General features: G+C 54.7%; 1 protein-coding gene across 1 annotated transcript in view; it reads right to left on the reverse strand.

Moving 5' to 3' along the window:
* The window catches only part of Sntg2 (syntrophin gamma 2), a 106,458-nt gene that overhangs the window by 15,289 nt on the left and 68,357 nt on the right, over positions 1 to 22,812 (reverse strand). The window contains exons 11-13 of the mRNA XM_070014668.1: positions 21,552 to 21,623; positions 16,629 to 16,835; positions 1,260 to 1,352 (exon numbers count right to left, since the gene is read on the reverse strand). Of these exons, the coding sequence (XP_069870769.1) occupies positions 1,260 to 1,352; positions 16,629 to 16,835; positions 21,552 to 21,623 (372 nt within the window). The remainder of the gene's footprint in view (positions 1 to 1,259; positions 1,353 to 16,628; positions 16,836 to 21,551; positions 21,624 to 22,812) is intronic.

Raw genomic sequence — 22,812 nt, forward strand, 5'->3', positions numbered from 1 at the left:
TGCCATCTGATGTCACCAGCTCTGCCCTGATGTCACCAGCTCTGACATCTGATGTCACCAGCTCTGTCATCTGTCACCAGCTGCCATCTGATGTCACCAGCTCTGCCATCTGATGTCACCAGCTCTGCCCTGATGTCACCAGCTCTGACATCTGATGTCACCAGCTCTGCCATGTGATGTCACCAGCTCTGCCATCTGACGTCACCAGCTCTGCCATCTGATGCCACCAGCTCTGTCATCTGATGTCACCAGCTCTGCCATCTGACGTCACCAGCTCTGTCATCTGATGTCACCAGCTCTGCCATCTGAGGTCACCAGCTCTGTCATCTGACGTCACCAGCTCTGCCATCTGATGTCACCAGCTCTCCCATCTGACGTCACCAGCTCTGCCATGTGATGTCACCAGCTCTGACATCTGATGTCACCAGCTCTGTCATCTGATGTCACCAGCTCTGCCATGTGATGTCACCGGCTCTGTCATCTGACGTCACCAGCTCTGTCATCTGATGTCACCAACTCTGCCATGTGATGTCACCAGCTCTGCCATCTGATGTCACCAGCTCTGTCATCTGATGTCACCAGCTCTGCCTTGAGGTCACTTCCTCTGTCACCCGCTGGTCCTGTATCCAGGCCCCATCCTGCTCAGGCCACCTGCAGGAAGCACAGCCTTCCATGACCGGGAGCTCCCTCAGGTCTAGACCCAGGGTCCCGCCTAGGTGGAACTTCTAATAAAAGTAATTCCATCAATCGACTAAACAGCTACTTCCTTACTCATTGTCAGTCACATACTCAGCTGATGGAGAAGCACAGCGGCGGATTATCAGTGTTATCTTTGGAAAACAATTAGTGATGCTGATGACAATTCCCCGTAGGCGCCATTAGCCAGGAAAGGCTGAAATCAAGCACAACTTGGGTGTGTATTCTATAAGCTCTCAGCAATACAGAGTTACTGTTACCCCAAACACAGGCAAAGTTCACTTTTCCTTCCCGTGTTTCCGTGAGTGCCGTGTCCCTCCTCGCCCTGCTGACCCCGGTGATGTCACTCGCGCTCCAAACTCCCCGTACCGGGGTCCCCGCGGTGGGCTCTGGGCTGCCAGTGTCCCGGGGCCCGGGCCATCGCGGGAAGACAGGCCACACGTAGGTGCAAGCCCATCGGCCCTGCTAGAGGTGACCCGAGTCACGTGCGGCGTCGCTGTGGCCTGCAGGGGGTTGACTCTCGCTCGTTTCCGTGGCTGTGTGCACTCCTGACGGCCTCTTACCTTAGACTCACTGTCAAAGCAGGTGAAGCCCACAGCGAAATCCACCACGAAGCACAGCGCCTCCCCTTGCCAGCTGCACATGTATGTTTTTGACTAGAAAAGAAATGAAGCTTGAGTAAGCACTCTTTCATACTTACATAGTAATCCTCCTTCAGTCCAAGGTGGTGTTAAATTTATTCCCAACGTGCTAACAGAGGAGTCGGGTCCCAGGGAACCATGGACATGTTTTCAAGCAGGGTTCTTTCTTTTGTCTTTAGACAGACAAAAGACATCTTTGCAGGCATTCCCTAAACCACAAACCAACAAATATCATAGTTGGGATGATATTGATATTCCATGCCTAGGTGGCGGGGAAAACGCTGGATGACGGAGCTTTCGTTTCGTTCGCCAGCCCAGAACACTGCTGTGATACACCTCCTTCTCCTTTGCACATTGCTGTGATACACCTCCTTCTTTGCACACTGAGTGATACACCTCCTCCTTTGCACATTGCTGTGATACACCTCCTTCTTTGCACACTGCTGTGATACACCTCCTTCTCCTTCGCACACTGCTGTGATTCACCTCCTTCTCCTTTGCACACTGCTGTGATACACCTCCTTCTTTGCACACTGAGTGATACACCTCCTCCTTTGCACATTGCTGTGATACACCTCCTTCTTTGCACACTGCTGTGATACACCTCCTTCTCCTTCGCACACTGCTGTGATTCACCTTCTCCTTTGCACACTGAGTGATACACCTCCTTCTCCTTTGCACACTGCTGAGTGATACACCTCCTTCTTTGCACACTGCTGAGTGATACACCTCCTTCTCCTTTGCACACTGCTGTGATACACCTCCTTCTCCTTTGCACACTGCTGAGTGATATCCCTCCTTCTTTGCACACTGCTGAGTGATACACCTCCTCCTTTGCACACTGCTGTGATACAGCTCCTCCTTTGCACACTGCTGAGTGTTACACCTCCTTCTCCTTTGCACACTGCTGAGTAATACACCTCCTCCTTTGCACACTGCTGAGTGATACACTCCTCCTTTGCACACTGCTGAGTGATACACTTTCTTCTTTGCACACTCTGTGATACACTTCCTCCTTTGCACACTGCTGAGTGATACACTTTCTTCTTTGCACACTGCTGAGTGATACACTTTCTTCTTTGCACACTCTGTGATACACCTCCTCCTTTGCACACTGCTGTGATACACTTCCTTCTTTGCACACTTCTGTGAGTTGGGCGGGGCTCTTGCTCCTGGCACAGAGGTGTGTTCCGGACCCAGGTGTGGTGGTTCTGGGCAGCTCTGCAGAGCTTTGCAGACAACATTTAAACATCTGGAAAACAGCGGCAGTAACAATGCCTAAAACCAGACAGTCAGGCCTCCAGCCGAGCACAGAGCATCGTCCCGTCTTATGGGAGAGCTTTCTGCTCAGTGCGGAGGCTGAGGCCTTCCTCTGTGGGGGGAATTGGGGAATATCTCCTCACCAGGGCAGAGGGCTGGCCCGACCTGGGACCACAGACAAGGCTGGGACCGGGTTCTGTCTGTCTGTCTTGCCAGTGCACCCTGGGAAGGCACAGGGCGCCGCCTCACCCCTGCACAGCCTCCTCAGTGTGGCCGAGTGCCCTCTGGACAGCGCCCTGCGCCTGACTCACCTCTTCTTGACCCACTGCGGCTCTGTCCTGACAGCTGAGCAAATGCCCTAGATGCCCGGCGACACGGGTCCACACACATTCTCACAGGGGCAGGCCCGCGAGGAACTCTCCTCTCACGGCCTTTGTGGTGCAGCGGCTGTAAGCGATGAGGTAAGGGCCCGCCCCGGCCTTCGGGGTGGGCTGGCTCGCGGCCATCGTGAGGCCTGTGGAATTGTGGGCTGAGCAGGTGGTGACTCGCACTGCGTATCCGACCCCAGCATGGTGCCCGGCCTCCGGAGGGCAGCAGAGAGCCGTGCGGACACCAGGGCAGAGGAGGGGCGGAGCCGAGGTGCTGCACAGACAGTCGGCATGCGAATCAGTCCATGGTCCCCAGGCACAGAGCATCTCAGGGTCGTGTGCTGCGGAGCTGGGCGGAACGAAAACCCCACATTGCAACGGTGCTGCGCAGTGCCACCCGGTCGCCACACCTCCTCACGGAAGAGGGCCGTGTGCTTCCAGGCACCTGTTTCCTGCTCATCTTACGGCCTGGGAAGACCTGACGGACACCCTTGGTGGGGTCTGCCACACAGCCCGCCACGCACCTCTCAAGATACCCGTGTAGACGGCTCAATTTTTACAAAAATTAGTGATTCAAACATCCTCAAGGAGACATGATATCAGGGCTTCAAGAATGACTTACTGGGTGACACAGATTTGCTGGAAAAAAATCAAGCCTAACATTTGCAGGACAAATACCTGCTGTCCACACCCCCCCCACCCAGGGCTTGTGACTCTACCTCAGCAGGTCCCACTGTGGCCCACAGGGCAGCAGTCCACTGCCAACCCACAAGACAATGGTCCACTGTGACCCACAAGGCAACAGTCCACTGTGACCCACAAGGCAATGGTCTACTGCCAACCCACAAGACAACAGTCCACTGTGACCCACAAGACAATGGTCCACTGCCCACCCACAAGGCAATAGTCCACTGTGACCCACAAGGCAACAGTCCACTGTGACCCACAAGACAATGGTCCACTGTGACCCACAAGGCAACAGTCCACTGTGACCCACAAGGCAATGGTCCACTGTGACCCACAAGGCAACAGTCCACTGTGACCCACAAGACAATGGTCCACTGCCAACCCACAAGACAACAGTCCACTGTGACCCACAAGACAATGGTCCACTGTGACCCACAAGACAATGGTCCACTGCCAACCCACAAGACAATGGACCACTGTGACCCACAAGGCAACAGTCCACTGTGACCCACAAGGCAACAGTCCACTGTGACCCACAAGACAACAGTCAACTGTGACCCACAAGGCAATGGTCCACTGCCCACCCACAAGACAATGGTCCACTGCCCACCCACAAGACAATGGTCCACTGCCAACCCACAAGGCAATGGTCCACTGTGACCCACAAGGCAACAGTCCACTGTGACCCACAAGGCAATGGTCCACTGCCCACCCACAAGACAATGGTCCACTGTGACCCACAAGGCAATGGTCCACTGTGACCCACAAGGCAACAGTCCACTGTGACCCACAAGGCAATGGTCCACTGCCAACCCACAAGGCAATGGTCCACTGTGACCCACAAGGCAATGGTCCACTGTGACCCACAAGGCAATGGTCCACTGTAACCCACAAGACAATGGTCCACTGCCAACCCCAACTCTGGGCTTTTTAAATCAATTAGTAAGTTCTAGAAAGGGTTCCTCCCTCCACACATGCCCAGAATTTAGAATAAATTCTTAGAGTTTCAAGTTTGAGAAACTTCCTATGAAAAGGCCAGAGGTACTCACAGAAGCTCCACGTGCATGGCCAGGTAGGTCAGCTTTGAAGCGGAACACACCAGGAGCAGCGGCAGAGAACATTCTGTATTTCAACCCAAGAGCCAGCCAGGCCCGCAGCGCCCCACCCATGGCGAGGCAGGGTGGAGACGCCACCGTGGCCAGGCGTGGGCGGCGGGTGCCGGCTGCTGCCGCCCGCATGCCCGCGGTGGGCACACGCTCTGCGTATTTCCAGGAAGGAGGAGCTGTGTGGAAGCCCAGCGCTGGGAGGTGGGGGCAGGAGAGTGTGAGCGTGAGGTCGGCCCGGCCACACCGTGAAAGCCGCTCTTAGAACAATGACAACAATGGTGTGCGCACAGTAACACGAGCCCCCTGCGGGCCTGGGACACGCGCGTGTGCAGAGGCGTGGCTGAGCGGGCAGATCGCTCACGCTCCCTCACAAGCTCTACTTGCAGAAAGCTGACCTGCCGGCCGGCGTGCCATCCTCGCCCGGGCTTGGTGTAGGGTAACAGCAGCTTCAGGAGGTGAGTGGTAAGGCATGTTTCTTTTCTGGAAGTTTGTGGAGACCCAGTCCTAATTCTCTCCTAAACGTCGATGACAGGCAACGTGGCAAGTTCAATTTTCCTCAGTCGTCTGTCCTTCCTTCCTTCCTTCCTTCCTTCCTTCCTTCCTTCCTTCCTTCCTTCCTCCCTCCTTCCCTCCCTCCCTTTCTTCTCTCCCTTTCTCCGTTAGTGTCTCTGCAGGCTTGCACATCTGATCATTTTACTTTTACCATAAAAATAATCTAACTCGAGTCTTCTCGTTGATGCCTTGATTCATTAGAGACATGCTGTTCCTCAGTGTTTGGAGATTTTTCTGTCTTTTCATTATCGTTTGAGGATCTGTTTCAATTGTAGGTGGAGAATGTACTTTGAATGAATTCTTTTTTTTTTTTTTTTTGCCTGGCCTTGAACTCAGGGCCCCAGCATGGTCCCTGAGCTTCTTTTTGCTCAAGTCTAATGGTCTACCACTTGAGCCACAGCACCACTTCTGGCTTTCTCTGAGTATTTATTGGAGAGAAGAGTCTCACGTACTTTCTTACCCTGGCTGGTTTTGAACTGTGATCCTAAAGTCTCAGCCTCCTGACTAGCTAGTATTACAGGTGTGAGCCATGGGCGCCTGGTTTAGGTTTCAGGTCTTATAAATTTGTTCTCGTTTATCTTGCAGGTACTGTATGGCCAGCCTGCTGTTCTGTAAATGGTGACAATGTCTTGCTGGTTGGCGGTGGTGCCAAGTCCTGCCCCCGGCAGCTTTCTACTTAGCTATCTGTAGACAGGGGTTTAGAAGTCTCCGCCGTGGCTGTAGCTCTCTTTTTCTCTCAGTCCCATCAGTTTTGCTTGGGTTTTGCAGCTCTGTTGTTGGGTGCTTCTCCAGGATGGCTGACTCCTTCCTCCCTGAAGCTCTTCTCCGGCCCCCAGCACTTCTCTCTGGGCCCGGAGTGGGCTGGGCCTGGTGGCGCAGCCCTGCCCCCTTCACTCAGCTGCAGCAGGCTCCCCTGACCCTTTCCTTCCAAGCTGCCTGAGCTGTTAGAAGCAGGGAAGCTGCTGCCGCGGGTCCTCGGTGAGCGCGCTGCCGCCTGAGCTCGGCTTCTGTTTACTGGGGGCTTTGTTACTCCAAGCCTTGGCGTCCGTGTTGCTTTCTGTTTTCTGTGTTTTGTTTTCCTGTCTAACCACAGCCGTGGGCACAGTTTTCAGCATTCTGTCGGATTTATGTGTAGCTGGCAGGCTGTAGTGGTGGTCAGAGCTCTGACGTGGCCGCTCAGCCGCCCTGGCAGCTCCTGCGACCCCAGGAGCCGAGCCTCCACCCGCCTTTCCTCTCCCGTCGATCACATACCCACGTACGTATTTTCTCCACATGCCTGTAACATGCCAGGCACTGATGTCACAATGGAGGCCTGGAGGCAACGGCTCACGCCTGCGATCCCAGCTACTCTGGAGGCCGGGATCTGAGCACGGTTCCAAGCCAGCGGCAGACCAGTCTGTGAGACTCATCTCCAGTTAACTAGCAGAGAGCCAGGAGTGGAGGTGGTTAAAGTAGCGGAACACCAGGTCTGATTGAAAAAGCTAGGGGATAGCACATAGGTCCCAAGTTCAAGCTACAGTGCTGGCACGAGGGGGGGGTGGGAGAAATGTACAATTTAGAAAACTCAGTAGGACAGGAATGGCCTCTTTATCTACCCTGTTCTTCCTGGAGGCCTCCAGGGGCCTTCAGCCAAGGGCTCTCTGCTCGAGAACCTTCTTTAACCGTTATTCTAAACAGGGTGGCCGAAGCCACAGTATCTTAATTGCCCTTCACGGGAAATGCTTTAAAGGTATTTTTCACTCCTGAAATGCATTCCAGTCCTGAATGCAGGCAAGATTCTGTGCACCAACGCCCTTCCAACGCCTAAGCATGCAGCAGCGCCTTCCAACGCCTCTCACTGCTCCTGACGAGAGGCTCTCGTGGAATCTGAATTGATTTTCCTTTGTAGACCATGTATTATTTTTCCCTGGCTCTTTTCAAGATGCCATCTTTCCTTACACTTCAGAAATGTAGTTATGGCGAGTCCTGGCATGGATGTGTTCTGATTGGAGTTTGCTCAGCTTCCAAAAGAGGCACATCTATGTCACGTGTTACGTTTGGAACTGCTAGCCATAATTTCTGAGAGCTTTTGTTGCTCCTGCTTTCCTTCTCCTGGCCCCCAGGGACAGACCCTGACCTTTCCTGGCCCCCAGGGACAGACCCTGGCCTTTCCTGGCCCCCAGGGACAGACCCTGGTCTTTCCTGGCTTTCCTCCTGCTGGGTCTCCACGGGGCATGACGACGCTGTGGAGGCAGATTTCTCTCGCTGCTTCTTTCCTCTGCCTCCGTTCTGCCACCAGACTCACTGGGTAAGCATTTAATTCCACCATGACAGTGTTCACCTCTCATCTCCCCGTTTTTATAGTAACTCCATTGCTTTGCGGTGGAGTTGGGTTTTACAGTAACTCCATTGCTTTGCGGTGGAGTTGGGTTTTACAGTAACTCCATTGCTTTGCGGTGGAGTTGGGTTTTATAGTAACTCCATTGCTTTGCGGTGGAGTTGGGTTTTACACTAACTCTATTGCTTTGCGGTGGAGTTGGGTTTCTGTGTCTCCCTTAGGCTTTTCCCTCATCTGTTTCAGCGCACTCACAGTAGCCTTTTGAAGCAAATTAAATAATGATAGCTACTTGGAAACCCTCACCTGACATGTCTGGTCTATTTAATGTGGCACCATGGGCTGACTTGTTTTGGTTTAAAATCTTGCTGGTTCTCGACTGTTAAATCTTGTTTTGGTATAAGACTCCCCGACCCACCTCCAACCTTCTCCTGTAACCACCTTTCCCAAATACCACTCAGCAGGGCGGCGGGGCAGACGCAGCATCCTGGCTTGCCCTCTACCCTGCGTGCCCTGGTCACCGTGGAGGTGGCCGGTCACACTCCGGGGAGTGTGACTGTTCCCCGTGGTTTCTCTGAGCCATCGCAGGCCCAGCTCCTCAGAACAGCAGCCAGGGATGGCAGCGCCCTCCCTGACTGAACGGACTTGTCACACCCACACAAAAGCTGGCTAGCCCTGCCACCTCTGAGAACCATCCACGGCCATCGGTGTGTGGAGACTGGCTTTGTCCCACACCCAGGCCAGCCCTCCCCCCCCCCCCCAGGCAACAGCCAGCCCTCCCCCCCACAGCCAGCCCCTCCCCCCCCACAGCCAGCCCCTCCCCCCCAGGCACAGCCAGCCCCTCCCTCCCCTCCCCCTCTCTGCACCTGGCACAGCCAGCCCCCCCCCCCCCCCCCGCACAGCCAGCCCCTCCCCCCCTGCACAGCCAGCCCCTCCCCCCCAGGAACAGCCAGCCCCCCCCCCCCCCCCCCCCCCCGCACAGCCAGCCCCTCCCCCCCTGCACAGCCAGCCCCTCCCCCCCAGGAACAGCCAGCCCCCCCCCCCCCCCGCACAGCCAGCCCTCCCCCCCTCCAGGCACAGCTAGCGGCTGCCTTCTCCTTATCACACACTGAGGCTGAGGCACGAACTAGGAACAACTGCTTCAGTTCCCCAGGGGTGGTAGAGAGGCCAGGCCGGCCCGGCACCCTGCGGCACCACCACGCTGCCCGGCCCGGCACCGCCACGCTGCCCGGCCCGGCACCCTGCGGCACCTCCACACTGCCCGGCCCGGCACCCTGCGGCACCGCCACGCTGCCCGGCCCGGCACCCTGCGGCACCGCCACGCTGCCCGGCCCGGCACCCTGCGGCACCGCCACGCTGCCTGGTAGCAGCCTGGGTCTCACAGCCAGCCCTCGACCCTGAGGCACCCACAGACCACACACGCAAATGCCACAGAAGCCTTCTGTCCCTGCACGGGGGCTCGGAGCAAACGTGCTTTCCTTAACCGTGACCTTGGCCTCCAGGTGAGACTTTCAAGTGCTCTCTGTAAAGACTATGCTAGTTATAGTGTCCTCTGAGTTCTAACCCAGTGCATTCCACCGCTATCTCTGCCTGCCCCACCTGCAAGCCGCTGCCCGCTCAGAGCCTCTGCTGCGCCTCCCTTGTGCGCCCACGTGGTACCAGGGCAACCCAGGATGGACGGGGCTGCAGCTGAGGAGAGAAGCAGCGGCGCCAGCACCCGGCTCTGCAGACAAGACCGGGGCGACCGTGTCAGCAATCCCGTATTTGGAGGACACCGCGGGAGGGGAGTCCAGAAGCAGAGCCTGGGGGGACACGTGCAAGGCCAGCCCAGGCCACACAGGGCCTGGTGAGACCTCCCGCCAACCAATTAAAAAGCGGGGAGCGATGGTTTACAGCTGCCACCCCAGCTGCGAGTGAAACACCAACCGGGGAGCGCGGTCCAGAACAGTCTGGGAACAAATGGGAGACCCTATCAGAAAAATGCCACATCAAAAGGGGGGGAGACCACGGCCCAAGAGGGAGAGCACCGCTGCGCAGGCCCGCCTGAGCCCCGGCTTTGGCTCCCACACAAGCCCACGCATCGCGTCTCCCGCCCCTGGAAGCTGGGCTGTGGGAAGTTTTCCTGACTGGCAAGTCAGTGCAGCGGTCCACAGACACAGTCACCGGGCAGGTCCACAGACAGTCACCAGGCAAGTCCACAGACACAGTCACCGGGCAGGTCCACAGACACAGTCACCAGGCAGGTCCACAGACACAGTCACCGGGCAGGTCCACAGACAGTCACCAGGCAAGTCCACAGACACAGTCACCGGGCAGGTCCACAGACACAGTCACCAGGCAGGTCCACAGACACAGTCACCGGGCAGGTCCACAGACACAGTCACCAGGCAGGCCCACAGACACAGTCACCAGGCAGGTCCACAGACAGTCACCAGGCAGGCCCACAGACACAGTCACCAGGCAGGTCCACAGACACAGACACAGTCACCAGGCAGGTCCACAGACACAGTCACAGTCACCAGGCAGGTCCACAGACACAGTCACCGGGCAGGTCCACAGACACAGTCACCGGGCAGGTCCACAGACACAGTCACCAGGCAGGTCCACAGACACAGACACCGGGCAGGTCCACAGACACAGTCACCGGGCAGGTCCACAGACACAGTCACCAGGCAGGCCCACAGACACAGTCACTGCGCAGGCCCACAGACACAGTCACCAGGCAGGTCCACAGACACAGTCACCGGGCAGGTCCACAGACACAGTCACCGGGCAGGTCCACAGTCACAGTCACCAGGCAGGTCCACAGACAGTCACCAGGCAGGCCCACAGACACAGACACAGTCACCAGGCAGGTCCACAGACACAGTCACCGGGCAGGTCCACAGTCACAGTCACCAGGCAGGTCAACAGACACAGTCACCGGGCAGGTCCACAGACAGTCACCAGGCAGGTCCACAGACAGTCACCAGGCAGGTCCACAGACACAGACACAGTCACCAGGCAGGTCCACAGACACAGACACAGTCACCAGGCAGGTCCACAGACACAGTCACCAGGCAGGTCCACAGACACAGTCACCAGGCAGGTCCACAGACACAGTCACTGCGCAGGTCCACAGACACAGTCACCAGGCAGGTCCACAGACACAGTCACCAGGCAGGCCCACAGACAGTCACCAGGCAGGTTCACAGACACAGACACAGTCACCGGGCAGGTCCACAGACACAGTCACCGGGCAGGTCCACAGACACAGTCACCGGGCAGGCGGGGAGCGGAGGAGCCTGGCTGGGGGGGTGGGAAGCAGGCCTGGGGAGGGGAGGCGGGGAGTGCTCACCACAGTGCTCACACCTACAGCCTGAGTGCTCACCACAGTGCTCACACCTACAGCCTGTGTGCTCACCACAGTGCTCACACCTACAGCCTGTGTGCTCACCACACAGTGCTCACACCTACAGCCTGTGTGCTCACCACACAGTGCTCACACCTACAGCCTGTGTGCTCACCACAGTGCTCACACCTACAGCCTGTGTGCTGACCACACAGTGCTCACACCTACAGCCTGTGTGCTCACCACACAGTGCTCACACCTACAGCCTGTGTGCTCACCACACAGTGCTCACACCTACAGCCTGTGTGCTGACCACACAGTGCTCACACCTACAGCCTGTGTGCTCACCACAGTGCTCACACCTACAGCCTGTGTGCTCACCACAGTGCTCACACCTACAGCCTGTGTGCTCACCACACAGTGCTCACACCTACAGCCTGTGTGCTGACCACACAGTGCTCACACCTACAGCCTGTGTGCTCACCACAGTGCTCACACCTACAGCCTGTGTGCTGACCACACAGTGCTCACACCTACAGCCTGTGTGCTCACCACACAGTGCTCACACCTACAGCCTGTGTGCTCACCACAGTGCTCACACCTACAGCCTGTGTGCTCACCTCTGTGCTCACACCTACAGCCTGTGTGCTGACCACACAGTGCTCACACCTACAGCCTGTGCGCTCACCTCTGTGCTCACACCTACAGTGTGTGTGCTCCCCACACGAACTACACGTCTTCACGGTGATTGACACAGCTACACTGAGAGTGGTAACTTCAAATAAACCTGCTTGCTAACCCACATCTGAAAACCACCAGACAAACTAGATTTGCAGTGCGTCTTGTGACATAATAGAAATAGCCTAAAACTACTGTGGAACTCAATAAGAACTTCTGGGAGCAAACCAATAATTATCTTAAAATGATCTCACAAGTCGAATCTGAGCGTCATTTAATATTGCACTTAATTTTCTCTTAGGTCTTCTTGTTTATTTTAGGAGACACAATATGACATATTTGTAATATTTCATATTATATGTTACTATAAACTCACTAATATTAGTGGGTTTTTTAATTTTTATTTTGCTGGTTGTGGGTCCTGAACTCTGGGCCTGGGTGCTGTCCCTCAGCTCTTCAGCTCAAGGCTAGCACTCTACCACGTGAGCCACAGCGCCACTTCCGGCTTTTTTTTTCCTGCTTATGTGGTGCTGAGGAATCGAACCCAGGGCCTCATGCATGCAAGGCAAGCGCTCTACCACTGAGCCACCTTCCCAGCCCCATATTAGTGGGTTTTTAAAAATAACTTGACTGAATTTTTGTAATATTTAGAAAATTAATTGGAGCATTTAAGGAAAAGACAAATATGTTCTCTTATATGTGGAAGCTAGGTCTAATTTATAAGTGTGCAGGCGAGTACTTGGGGCTGTAGCAAATGTACACAGTGATGCATGAACTGAAATACAGTATTTTCATGCAAGAAGTCGAACGTTGTAATTCCTTGAAATTCAAAGGCTCCATAGTGGCCAAAATAGATTACATAGTGCTCATGCAGAACTGCTCAGCTTCAATGTGCACTCAAATGGGGCTGGGGGCGGGCGACCTCCAAGTCCACAAATGCCGGAAAGGGGTGACCAAAAAGGTGAGGACTGGGGCAGGAAGTAGAGGGCAGAGGGAGAAGACGTAGTCAAATATCTACTGCATATCACATAAAAGGGAGAAAGCTGCAGGGAGGGTAGCGTTTGGAGAGCTGGGAAAGACCGCTGCTGGGTGACACTGAGCAAGGGCCCCTGCACCCACAAACGTGTTTGCTGGGTGGCGGCACCTCTGCACAACCACGTAGAGATGAGTGAAAACAGCAGGTCCAGGTTCTCTGGACCCATGAGGCTGAAGTGTCCTTCAATGCACAGGTCGATCAAGGAAATGTGGTGCACACATACACCATGGAACTCTGCCCATCCACCAGGAACAGGGATGGTCAATGCCTTGCAGAGTGGACAGACGTGGGAAACTTTAGGTTGGGTGGAGTGAGTCCGGCCAAGAGAGACAATGGCACACGTTTTCTCTCCAATGTCTGATTTCAAAACAGATATGCAAACATACAGCGTCACACACATTTTAACTGAAGTATGGTACAGTTAGAGGGAGGCAGACAGATGGCAGAGCACTGAGGGAGGGTGCAGGCTTCATACGCAGGTACACACGTGACAATGGAGCGGGACCAGCCGAGGGGAGGGGTGGCTGAGACAGGGGCAGAAGGGTGGAAGAGGTGACACGCGGAGTTGAAATCGCTCTGCATGACTCGCGATACTATTTTTGGAAAGATTACTCCAGAGCGGGGCACCGAGAGGGAGGCTGTTGGGGGAGAAGACCGACTCGGGGCACTGCCAGCCTCTCAGAACGCCGACAATGGGCGAGGAAGGGTCGTGGAGGCTGGCGCTGGGCTCGCGTGGCCCGGGACAGAGGCAAATGAGCCGCCACAGCCCCACGGCAGGGAAGGGCAGCGGCTCCATCACATGGCAACCAGGCAAACCTCCAGAGACTAAAGTTGCACATTATCAGTAAAACCAAAGTAAAAAACCAGAGGAAAAAAGTGGTAAAAGAAGCCAAAGCAGAAATCAGAGTTGCATAACAAAACACAGCTTTGTTAATTAAGACAAGTTCTTAGAACTAGCTTTTACTACCAAAAAAGAAAAGAGAAAAGAAATCAGTTGGACCCAGGTGTCCGTGGCTCCCGCCTGTCATCCTAGCAACTCAGGAGGCTGAGCTCTGAGCACCATGGTTCAAAGCCAGCCCAGGCAGGAAAGTCCAGGAGACTGATCTGAAAGTGGCGCTGTGTCTTAAAGTGGTGAGCGCTAGCCCTGAGCTGAAGAGCTGAGGACCAGCGCCCGGCCCAGAGTTCAGGCCCACGACCGTGACTGTGAGTGTGCAGAAAAACGGGAAGCAGGGACGCGAGGAACAGCGCCCCGGCCCAGAGTTCAGGCCCACGACCGTGACTGTGAGTGTGCAGAAAAACGGGAAGCAGGGACACTTGCGTCCCCGGCCCCAGCTCTGGGCCCTGCTCCAGTCACCTGGCAGGCGGCATGGGGCCCGGGAGGAGCACTGAGGGATAACTATCCCACCACTGCATGGGGGCTGTCCCAGGGAACAGCGGCTGCTGCCCCCCCCCCCAGGCTCAGCCACCTGAGCGCACGTGTCGCCCCCTGCCCTGGACCTGAGGAGTGAGTGGGCTCTGTGGCTCTGAGATGGCCCTCCCCTGCCGCCCATTTCCCTCTGTTTAGGTGTGAAGCTCATATGGCTGGTGTTTCCCATGCTCTTCCTGCCCTGGGCTATGCCGTGTGACCAAATCTCCTTTCTCCGCCTTCTCCACCGGCCTCTCTGGCTTTCCGGGGAGGCCTCTCAGAGCTGACAGGCTGGGTCTCGGCCTCGCCCGACTGCACTGTCTCCAAGGACTCCAGGTCCACCGCTTCACTCAGCGCGTCTTTCTTTGTCACTCGAGACTCCGTGTATTTTAACGGGAGGCGCGCACTTCTCAGCACAGACGTCCCGGAGCAGACCGCACCACTGTGGGGTAAAGTGTGGATGTGGAAACGTCGCACACCCTCTGGAACTGGAGTTTTCCACAGTGAAATGAAAAAGAAGTCAGGAACTTCATCTTAGATATATTTAAACTTTCAATGGTGCACTTGAAGTGAACAAATCCTGGCACAGAGTATGTACTGACTGTGTATGTATTAGAATTCACAATCTGCAGCCAGTACCACGCAGCTTGGAGACCCACGTTCTCGAGTCACAGAGGAAGTGGAGGTCAAGGCTTGTGCCTCTTGCCAATGTAGAGCTTTTTCTTCTGGAGGGTCTCCAGGGGCCACGGAGCATGCGTCCCTTTCTGAGCCGAGCCTTGGAAGGCACGCAGGCTGGTTTCTGAGTCCTGGTGAAGACTGCCCACCTTCGGGTAAGACGGGAGCACAGCGGGGCTGGAACACCAAACCCTTGTCAGTTTGGGGGCTCCCCCTGGCTCCACCACCCACGAGGGACATTGGTGACTCACTCCCGGACACTGGAGATTTTCCTGACACACCGCTGCCTCCTGGGTCCGACAGGAGCGTGGGATCTTTCTCTCCAGCCACGGTCCTCAGCCTCACTTCAGCCTCGCCGCAGGCCCTCCTCAAGGGCAGAAGCCCCGGATGCCCAGACTCCCATCCCTCGCCTGGCCCTCCCTCTTCTTTGGACAAAGGCGACTCTGAGAACCCTCTGGCCATTGCCCTTTGGGGCAACTTTAATCCTTGGAGATGCTGAGTCAGTGTGTGTCCATCAGAACTCACACTTTCATGGTAAGAAACCTCCGTCCCGTCTGCCCCCACGCCAAGGTTTTGTGACTTCCTTAGGACATCTCTGAGGTGTGGGCCCTCTAATGCCACTGGGAACTGTGTCCTCTCAGCGGCACACACCAGATGCTGTTGTTCGGTGCACACCCTGCCAGGGGCAGAGTGCTGTCCCCACGGCCAAGTGCCGTGTTGAAAAGAGAGCCACTGCTGTGTCTCCAAGCAGAAGCCCCACCCCCAGAAGCACCTCTGCACGCTGGCCTCCAGTGCACTGAGTTCGGAACCGGCAATTCTACACGGCTACACACGGCACACAGGAGGTCGGTCCCAGTGGGGAGGCTGAGCTGGCTGCCCACCAGCGCCACGCCCTGAGCCGTGACCTCGAACCTCAGACACGAGGTTGCAGTGAGCAATCCCTGAACGACACCCAGCGCAAGGGAAGCCGCAGGGATGGGGCCAGGGAGGAAGGCCGTCCCTCACGTCCCGTGAACCTCCAACTGTGACGTCACATCGTGAGCTAGCAGACCACATGCACGAGGAATAGAAGCAGCGCTGCTGAGCCTCGTCCCGCCCGGCACAGCGCGGGACGGAGCGGTGCACGTGCATGCCTGGCTGACCGATGAATAACCCACACGCCGCACATTATCTCCTGTTTGGAAAAAAAAAGCTGCCTCTGTCTCCAGGTTCAGCAGCCTCTCCGACTATCTACGCCTGGCCAGGACTGAACGTGGAACTGTGAGAAGGTAAGCCTCTTCTCCAATGCTCCATGCACTTCCTGTCACCCCTCTTCCCAGAGGTGCGCCCCCCGAAGGGACGCCACATCCATGGACGGAACACATCCCCCTCTGTCCACTCAGTGGACACCCGTTTCACATTTGTGGGTGATCGATTAGCTGCCGTTAAGAGGGAGACGCAGCTCGACGCGAGGTGTTTTGCACTCTCCTTTGGACCCTTAAGCTTGAGAAGCACCATCAAGTGCCTCCCAATATGGCGTATCCAGGTACTACAAGCCGCCTTCCACTCACTCGCAGGCCGGCGTCCCGTCCCCTGCAAAGGCAGCCAGGTTTCATCTTTTCTAGCATCTGTGGAGCCCCTTTCCTTGTGTTAAGTGCGTGTATGCGTGTGAATGTGTGTGTGTGTGTGTGTGTGTGTACAAACGTGGACTGCTTCTTACCTCTCCTACAACAGCGTCTGCCACGTACTGAGCAATCTGAGTGGGAAAGGCCTTGCTTGTCGAGGGCTCAGCTGAGTAATGCTCACTCCCAGCATGAGTTTTCTGAGTAACGGGTCAATGGGTTCCGGCAGCCATGTTTCCGAGTGTGTGTGCAATGACAAGGACGGGCCGTCCACTCACCCCCGTCCTCTGCACTTCCAGGAAAGTGGCTCTTTGGAATGACTTCTCCCACACGGCCAGCTCACAGCCCAGCTCCACCCCGAAGACGTGGCTCTTCCCGTGGCCAGCAAGAACGCTGAAGCAGTACGGCCGCTGGTCCTCAACGTCCAAGTCTTGGAGACCCAGATATACGTTGGCCTGTAGCCAGTAGTCGTCTGTAAGCCAGAACTGGAAAACAGCATGGATTGAAAGTGGGTTAGAGCTGGAAAGCAGAGTCTGGCTGGAGGAAAAGGAGGTGGAAGGAGGGAGGCAGGCACTGCGGGGAGAGGCCACCCGGCCATACTTCATAGGCAGGCTTTACCTGGGGCGGGCGGGGCTCCAGGACAGACACCATACATACTTCACACACATGCCTCGGCTCCGATTATCCCCGGTGACGTTCCCTCAAAATAATGGTAACCAAACGACTTCTTCTCCAGGTGTAGTGTTAAAGCAGGAGGGAAGGCTTTTGTGCTGATGACTGGCATAAACTCAACTACATTGCAGACAGTGCTCACTTGAGCATGTACCTCTGCCTGGTCCCTAGGAAGAACTGGCTCCCTATCGTGCAAAGAAGAAAAACTCAGCCTGTCCCCCGCACTGAAGATTCCCCTCCTCCCCATGCTCAGCCTGTGCTCCAGCACTGAAGATCCCCCTCCTCCCCATGCTCAACCTGTCCCCAGCACTGAAGATCCCCTCCTCCCCATGCCCAGCCTGCGTTCCAGCACTGAAGATCTCCCTCCTCCCCATGCTCAGCCTGTGCTCCAGCACTGAAGATCCCCCTCCTCCCCATGCTCATCCTGTGCTCTAGCACTGAAGATCCCCCTCCTCCCCATGCTCAACCTGTCCCCAGCACTGAAGTTCCCTTCCTCCCCATGCCCAGCCTGCGTTCCAGCACTGAAGATCCCCCTCCTCCCCATGCTCAGCCTGTGCTCCAGCACTGAAGATCCCCCTCCTCCCCATGCTCAACCTGTCCCCAGCACTGAAGATCCCCTCCTCCCCATGCCCAGCCTGCGTTCCAGCACTGAAGATCCCCCTCCTCCCCATGATCATTCTGCCCCCAGCACTGAACTTTCCATGTCCTCCTCAGTCTACTTATAACACAAGATCCTGAACAAAAAGAGCAAACGTTTTAGAAATAGTCTCCAAAGTAAAGAAAGCTCTATATCGTGTGTACTGCGTTGCCAGGATCACAGATTCCCCTCACTGTCCTATGACTTCTGACCCCTGGAGCACGGAGCCATCTTCTCACCACGCCACCTCCTGGGCCTTCACACCCCTGGAGCATGGAGCCATCTTCTCACCATGCCACCTCCTGAGCCTTCACACCCATGGAGCACGGAGCCATCTTCTCACCACGCCTCCTTCTGGGTCTTCACACCCCTGGAGCATGGAGCCGTCTTCTCACCATGTGTCCACTGGGTCTTCACACTTGGGGAGCTGGAGCTTTCTTCACACCATGCTTCCTCCTGGGTTTTCACACCTGTGAAGCATGGAGTGTGTTCTCACCATGCCTTCTCTCTTGGTCCTCACACCTGTGGAGCACGGAGCCATGTCCTCACCACATTTCCTCCCGGGGTCTTCACACCCACAGAGCATGAAGCTACGTTCTCACCAGGCCATTTCCTGGTCTTCTCTCAGCATGCCTTCTTCCTGAGTTTTTACACACACTTCCTGCCCAACTTCAGATTTTTATCTCAGGGTAAGACACGGGGCCTGCATGTTCTCAGCTGTCACCAGCGTCGGATCAGCAGTATGGCGGAAGGTGACATGTCCAGGTGGGGTTTTCTTCTCTCTTCTGCTGTGTCTCTCTGCCTCTATCTCTGTGTTTCTTTCTGTCCTCTGCCTTTCTGTCTGTCTATCTCCATCTCTCATTCACAAATACCCAGCCCGATGCGCAGTGACAGAAAGGTGGGCCGGCTGCCCACATGCGGGGGCCATGGCCCACTGCTGTCCACTCCCTTATCTGTGCCAACCCAGAGGGTGGCTGGTAAATGACTTCATCCGAAGTCTGCTTACACAGGCCTTGGAGGCACTGCTCTGGCGTAAACGTGACCCCTGACGCGTGTGACACTGTGTGCAGGGGACACAGATGCCCCACGCCGGGGTGCTGACGCCGCAGGAGGTTCCCGAGACCCTGTGCGTGTCTTCTGCGGCTGCGGCCTGGTGATCGCACCCTTAATCTCGTGAATCATGCAGACACTTGCTCCTTTCTGGTGTGAGTGCATGAATTGGAAATGTATGTGCGTGTGTTACTAATCTTAAGTCAGCCTTAACTTTGGAGCCCCTGAGATCCTTCAAGCCAGAAAATGATACCATGAAACTATTCAGTAAGAGGATTAAATCTCATAAACTAAGAATAACGTATTAGTCATTGGCCTTGCTTTGCAGAAAATTTTGAATTTATTAAGCTTAAATGTCAAAGACAGATAATGAGGGAAGAACTCTCACGGGCATTTATCGGGCCAGGCACTCTGAGCGGCAGATCATTTTCTTTCTTATCACTAGTTGTCGTTGGAAAGTGATACGTTCACAAATAAGTATATAAATATATTAAAGAGGTTAGACAAAAAAGATTTGAGAGCCTTCTTTGCTACCTGTAGCTGCATAACCTTGAGCAATTTACTTCTAAGCCTCAACTCTTAAAACTATGAAATGGAGGGCTGGGAAGGTGGCTCAGTGGTAGAGTGCTTGCCTTGCATGCCTGAGGTCCTCGGTTTGATTCCTCAGCACCACATAAGCAAAAAGAAAAAAGCCGGAAGTGGCGCTGTGGCTCAAGTGGTAGAGCACTAGCCTTGAGCTGAAGAGCTGAGGGACAGCGCCCAGGCCCAGAGTTCAGGCCCCACGACCAGACCCAAAACAAAAAACAAACAAACAAAACAACCCCCCCCCCTATGAAATGGAGCCAAAATCAAATGACTGCACGGCTTGAAGTGACAGCTTGGCAGGGAACCCACCCTCAGCTCGCAGAAGTTCAATTATCTTCTTCAACAGGGATCATGCTGTCTTTATACGGCCGTCCTGAGCCATTTGGGTGAGAACTGATGCTTATTCTCACATCACCAGATTCCTGGCAATGCAGCTACAAAATGATCCTGTGCAGTTGCTCACGATGCCCAGCTAGGGACTCCTAACTTTTGGTTGATGGCTGTTTGCAATCAAATTCTCAGCTAAGTCCTGCACTTACACTTTATGTACGTAATGGCCGCCTCGGATTTTATTTTCTCCCATAAGAAGGAGGAAAAGAGGTTCGTTCATCGTTGCACTGCTCTGCTATCCCGGGAACGGTGGTGTCTAGCTGCCAGGCAGACCCATCTGTCACGGAGGCAGAGGTCGGGAGCTGACCTGGGGTGTGATCCCGCCTCAGTGGACTGCGCAGAAGCGGCTGGAGAAGTGGAACCCTTGTCTAAACATCTGTCCATCCTCTCCTGAGAAAGACAGGCAGCCAGCTCTGATCAGCGTCGGAGACAAGCCAGGCGGGCCCAAAGGCCAGCTAGAAGCTTCCATTCATCCTGGCACGTGCTTCCGTGGAACCTTCCTGGAGGTTCTAGGGATCTGAACCTCTACGGAGTGCATTCTAGCGAGTGCAGCCAGCTGTGGAAAGGCCATGGGGCTGGAAACGGCAGGGCACGGAGTCAGGGCCGCTCACATCCCAACAGCGTGTGCTGGGTGCTGGACACAGAGGTGCAGGACTTAGCATCTGCCCTGTTAGACTTTGGTCTAGGGCTTCCTTGGTGCTCCCGCGATTCCTCCTCCCTGTGACAGTAATGGTTACTCGGTGACATGGAGGGCTGGATGCTAGAGCTTGCTTTTGGAGTTTTCCGTGAATTGGGCTTTGGCTTCGGAACACTGTGGGGTCTCGGGAGATGAACGGGTTGCGTTCTGCGTCGCGGAGCATGCCCATCCTTCCTGGGGAGGGGTAAAGCTCTAGCACACAAGCAGCACAGTTCACCCAGTGCTAAGGAGAGGTCGTCACGTCCGCACACTTCCATGCCATGGCGCCACTTCACATTCTTTGTTCAGTTTAGGGCTGTGAACATGTCTCTACAAACCTGGAGGTCTGCTAGCTCTCAGGAACATGCACTCAGCACAATGTGCTCTGCGCTCCCAACGGCTGTCTGTGCACCTGTGTGCGCGCGGGGCTGCGGCCTCACCCGCGGTCTGTGCCCTGCCCGGACGCACCGGCGGCCGCTCATCCTCCCTTGGGCAGCCCTGGCATTCCTCCTACCAAAGCCCTGCCACACAGTGAAGCACACAGGCGGAGCGCCTGTTAGGAGCAGCAGAGTCTGAGATCCTAGAAGGGAAATCTTCTCTGCAACCGTGCCCTCAGGCTGCCCGGAAAGCTCTCAACCACCCTGTGTAAAACTTTGCCCCTCACTGCTCAGTGAGTCTGTCCCTCTGACAGGGGTCAGAGTTCTTTAACATTACCTTTGTCAGTCCAGTTAAGGCTTACACAAAACAGGATTTAAGGCAGATTTGTACTTGTGCTTGGAAATATCTCCAATAGCAGCAGCCACAATAAAGATACCAATAACCACACCAAAATAAAAATTCCCCCAAATATGTCACATGAATCAGAAACACTAAAACACAAGTCCTTCAAAAGTACACTTGCACACGCATTCACACAATCTAGCTGCCTGTGACACACACATGCAGGTTCGCCTGTCTGTGACACACACACACACACACACACACACACACATGCACGCACGCTCACCTGCCGCAGTGACACAGAGGAACACCTCCATGCATCCCCCAGTGAACACCAGCACAGCAGCCTTCTTGACTCACACAGCAGGATGCATGCAGGAAAGGTTCTATTATTTTACTATTTCAGCTGACCCCAGTGACCAAGCCCTCTCGCTCTGGCACCCAAGGTATCTCAGTGTCCAAGGCGCCCACCTTGTGAACTTTGAAGAGCACCTCACAGAGGCTGTAGACTCTTTCTGCTCGTGCCCAGTCCAGTGTGCTCACCTGCAAGAAACACAAAATAGACAGGTGGCGGGAGGCAGGGAACACCAGCCTGAGAGCACACATGTCTTACACAAGGATGACACCACTGTGGGACACTGTGGGGCCTCCAGACCGCCACATGACATGGTAGGTGTCCAGGGGCACCGGCGTAACTGAGCTCCATGTGGGCCAGGAATGCGTGTGCACTGTTGGCATGCGGCTGTGTGTGTCACCAGACAAGAACAGGCAAGCTGGAACTGACCTGTTTCACCGTCAGGTATAACAGTAGGAATCATTTTAGACCCTCCCTAGGTTAAGGATCAATTACAGGTTAAGTGTAGAGAATTTAAGACGCGCTTTCTGTGAAAGCCGGAACTGACCTGTTTCACCGTCAGGTATAATAGTAGGAATCATTTTAGACCCTCCCTAGGTTAAGGATCAATTACAGGTTAAGTGTAGAGAATTTAAGACGCGCTTTCTGTGAAAGGGGTTGATTGTATGTGCGGGTTGGGACGGTGGAGAGAGATGCTGTGGGGCAGCCACTGGCCTTTAGGACTAAATTTACCGTTCAATTCTGTTTCAGAAATGAGTGAAATACTTATCAGCTAACTAATTATTTGGATTAAAAATCCAAAATCAGTTGGATTAATATTTACAGTTAATATTTCATAATTAATCCTGACTTATTACAGTTCACCACAATGATGATGAAAACCCTCTAATTTTAAATGACATGCTATGGCTTACAACTCTAAGCTAAAATAGTCCATGCAGAAATATCTACAGTATTCAACAATGTAATAAATTTTAATTTTATTCTCAATCTTACACCTTTTTTCCAACCAGTATAATTAATCCAGTTTACCCCATCATGTCTTTAAACCATGATCTCATCATGTGGCCATCAATTGGTGGCTCCTCACCAGCAGCCCAACATAGGCTAGCCCATAGCAGATGACATAAAAAGTTAAAGAAAATAAAATTAAGGGCATAAAGAAAAATCAAAACGAGCTCAGAGCCAGGTGCTAAGAATGAGCCATTTATTAATAAGTTACCTGAAAGGTCTCACTCACAGCTGGCTACAGTAGCTAGCCATGATTCCAGCCTTGTGCTCAGAGCTCCAGGTACACACATCTCGAGTAAATAGCCAAGAAAAACATCAGGTAAAACTCATCCTTTGACTGAGAGGAGACCTTAAGACACAACAAAT

Source organism: Dipodomys merriami, unplaced genomic scaffold (genome assembly GCF_024711535.1).
Source record: "Dipodomys merriami isolate MVZ:Mamm:240054 unplaced genomic scaffold, mDipMer1.0.p SCAF_99, whole genome shotgun sequence".
NCBI classification, from domain to species: domain Eukaryota; kingdom Metazoa; phylum Chordata; class Mammalia; order Rodentia; family Heteromyidae; genus Dipodomys; species Dipodomys merriami.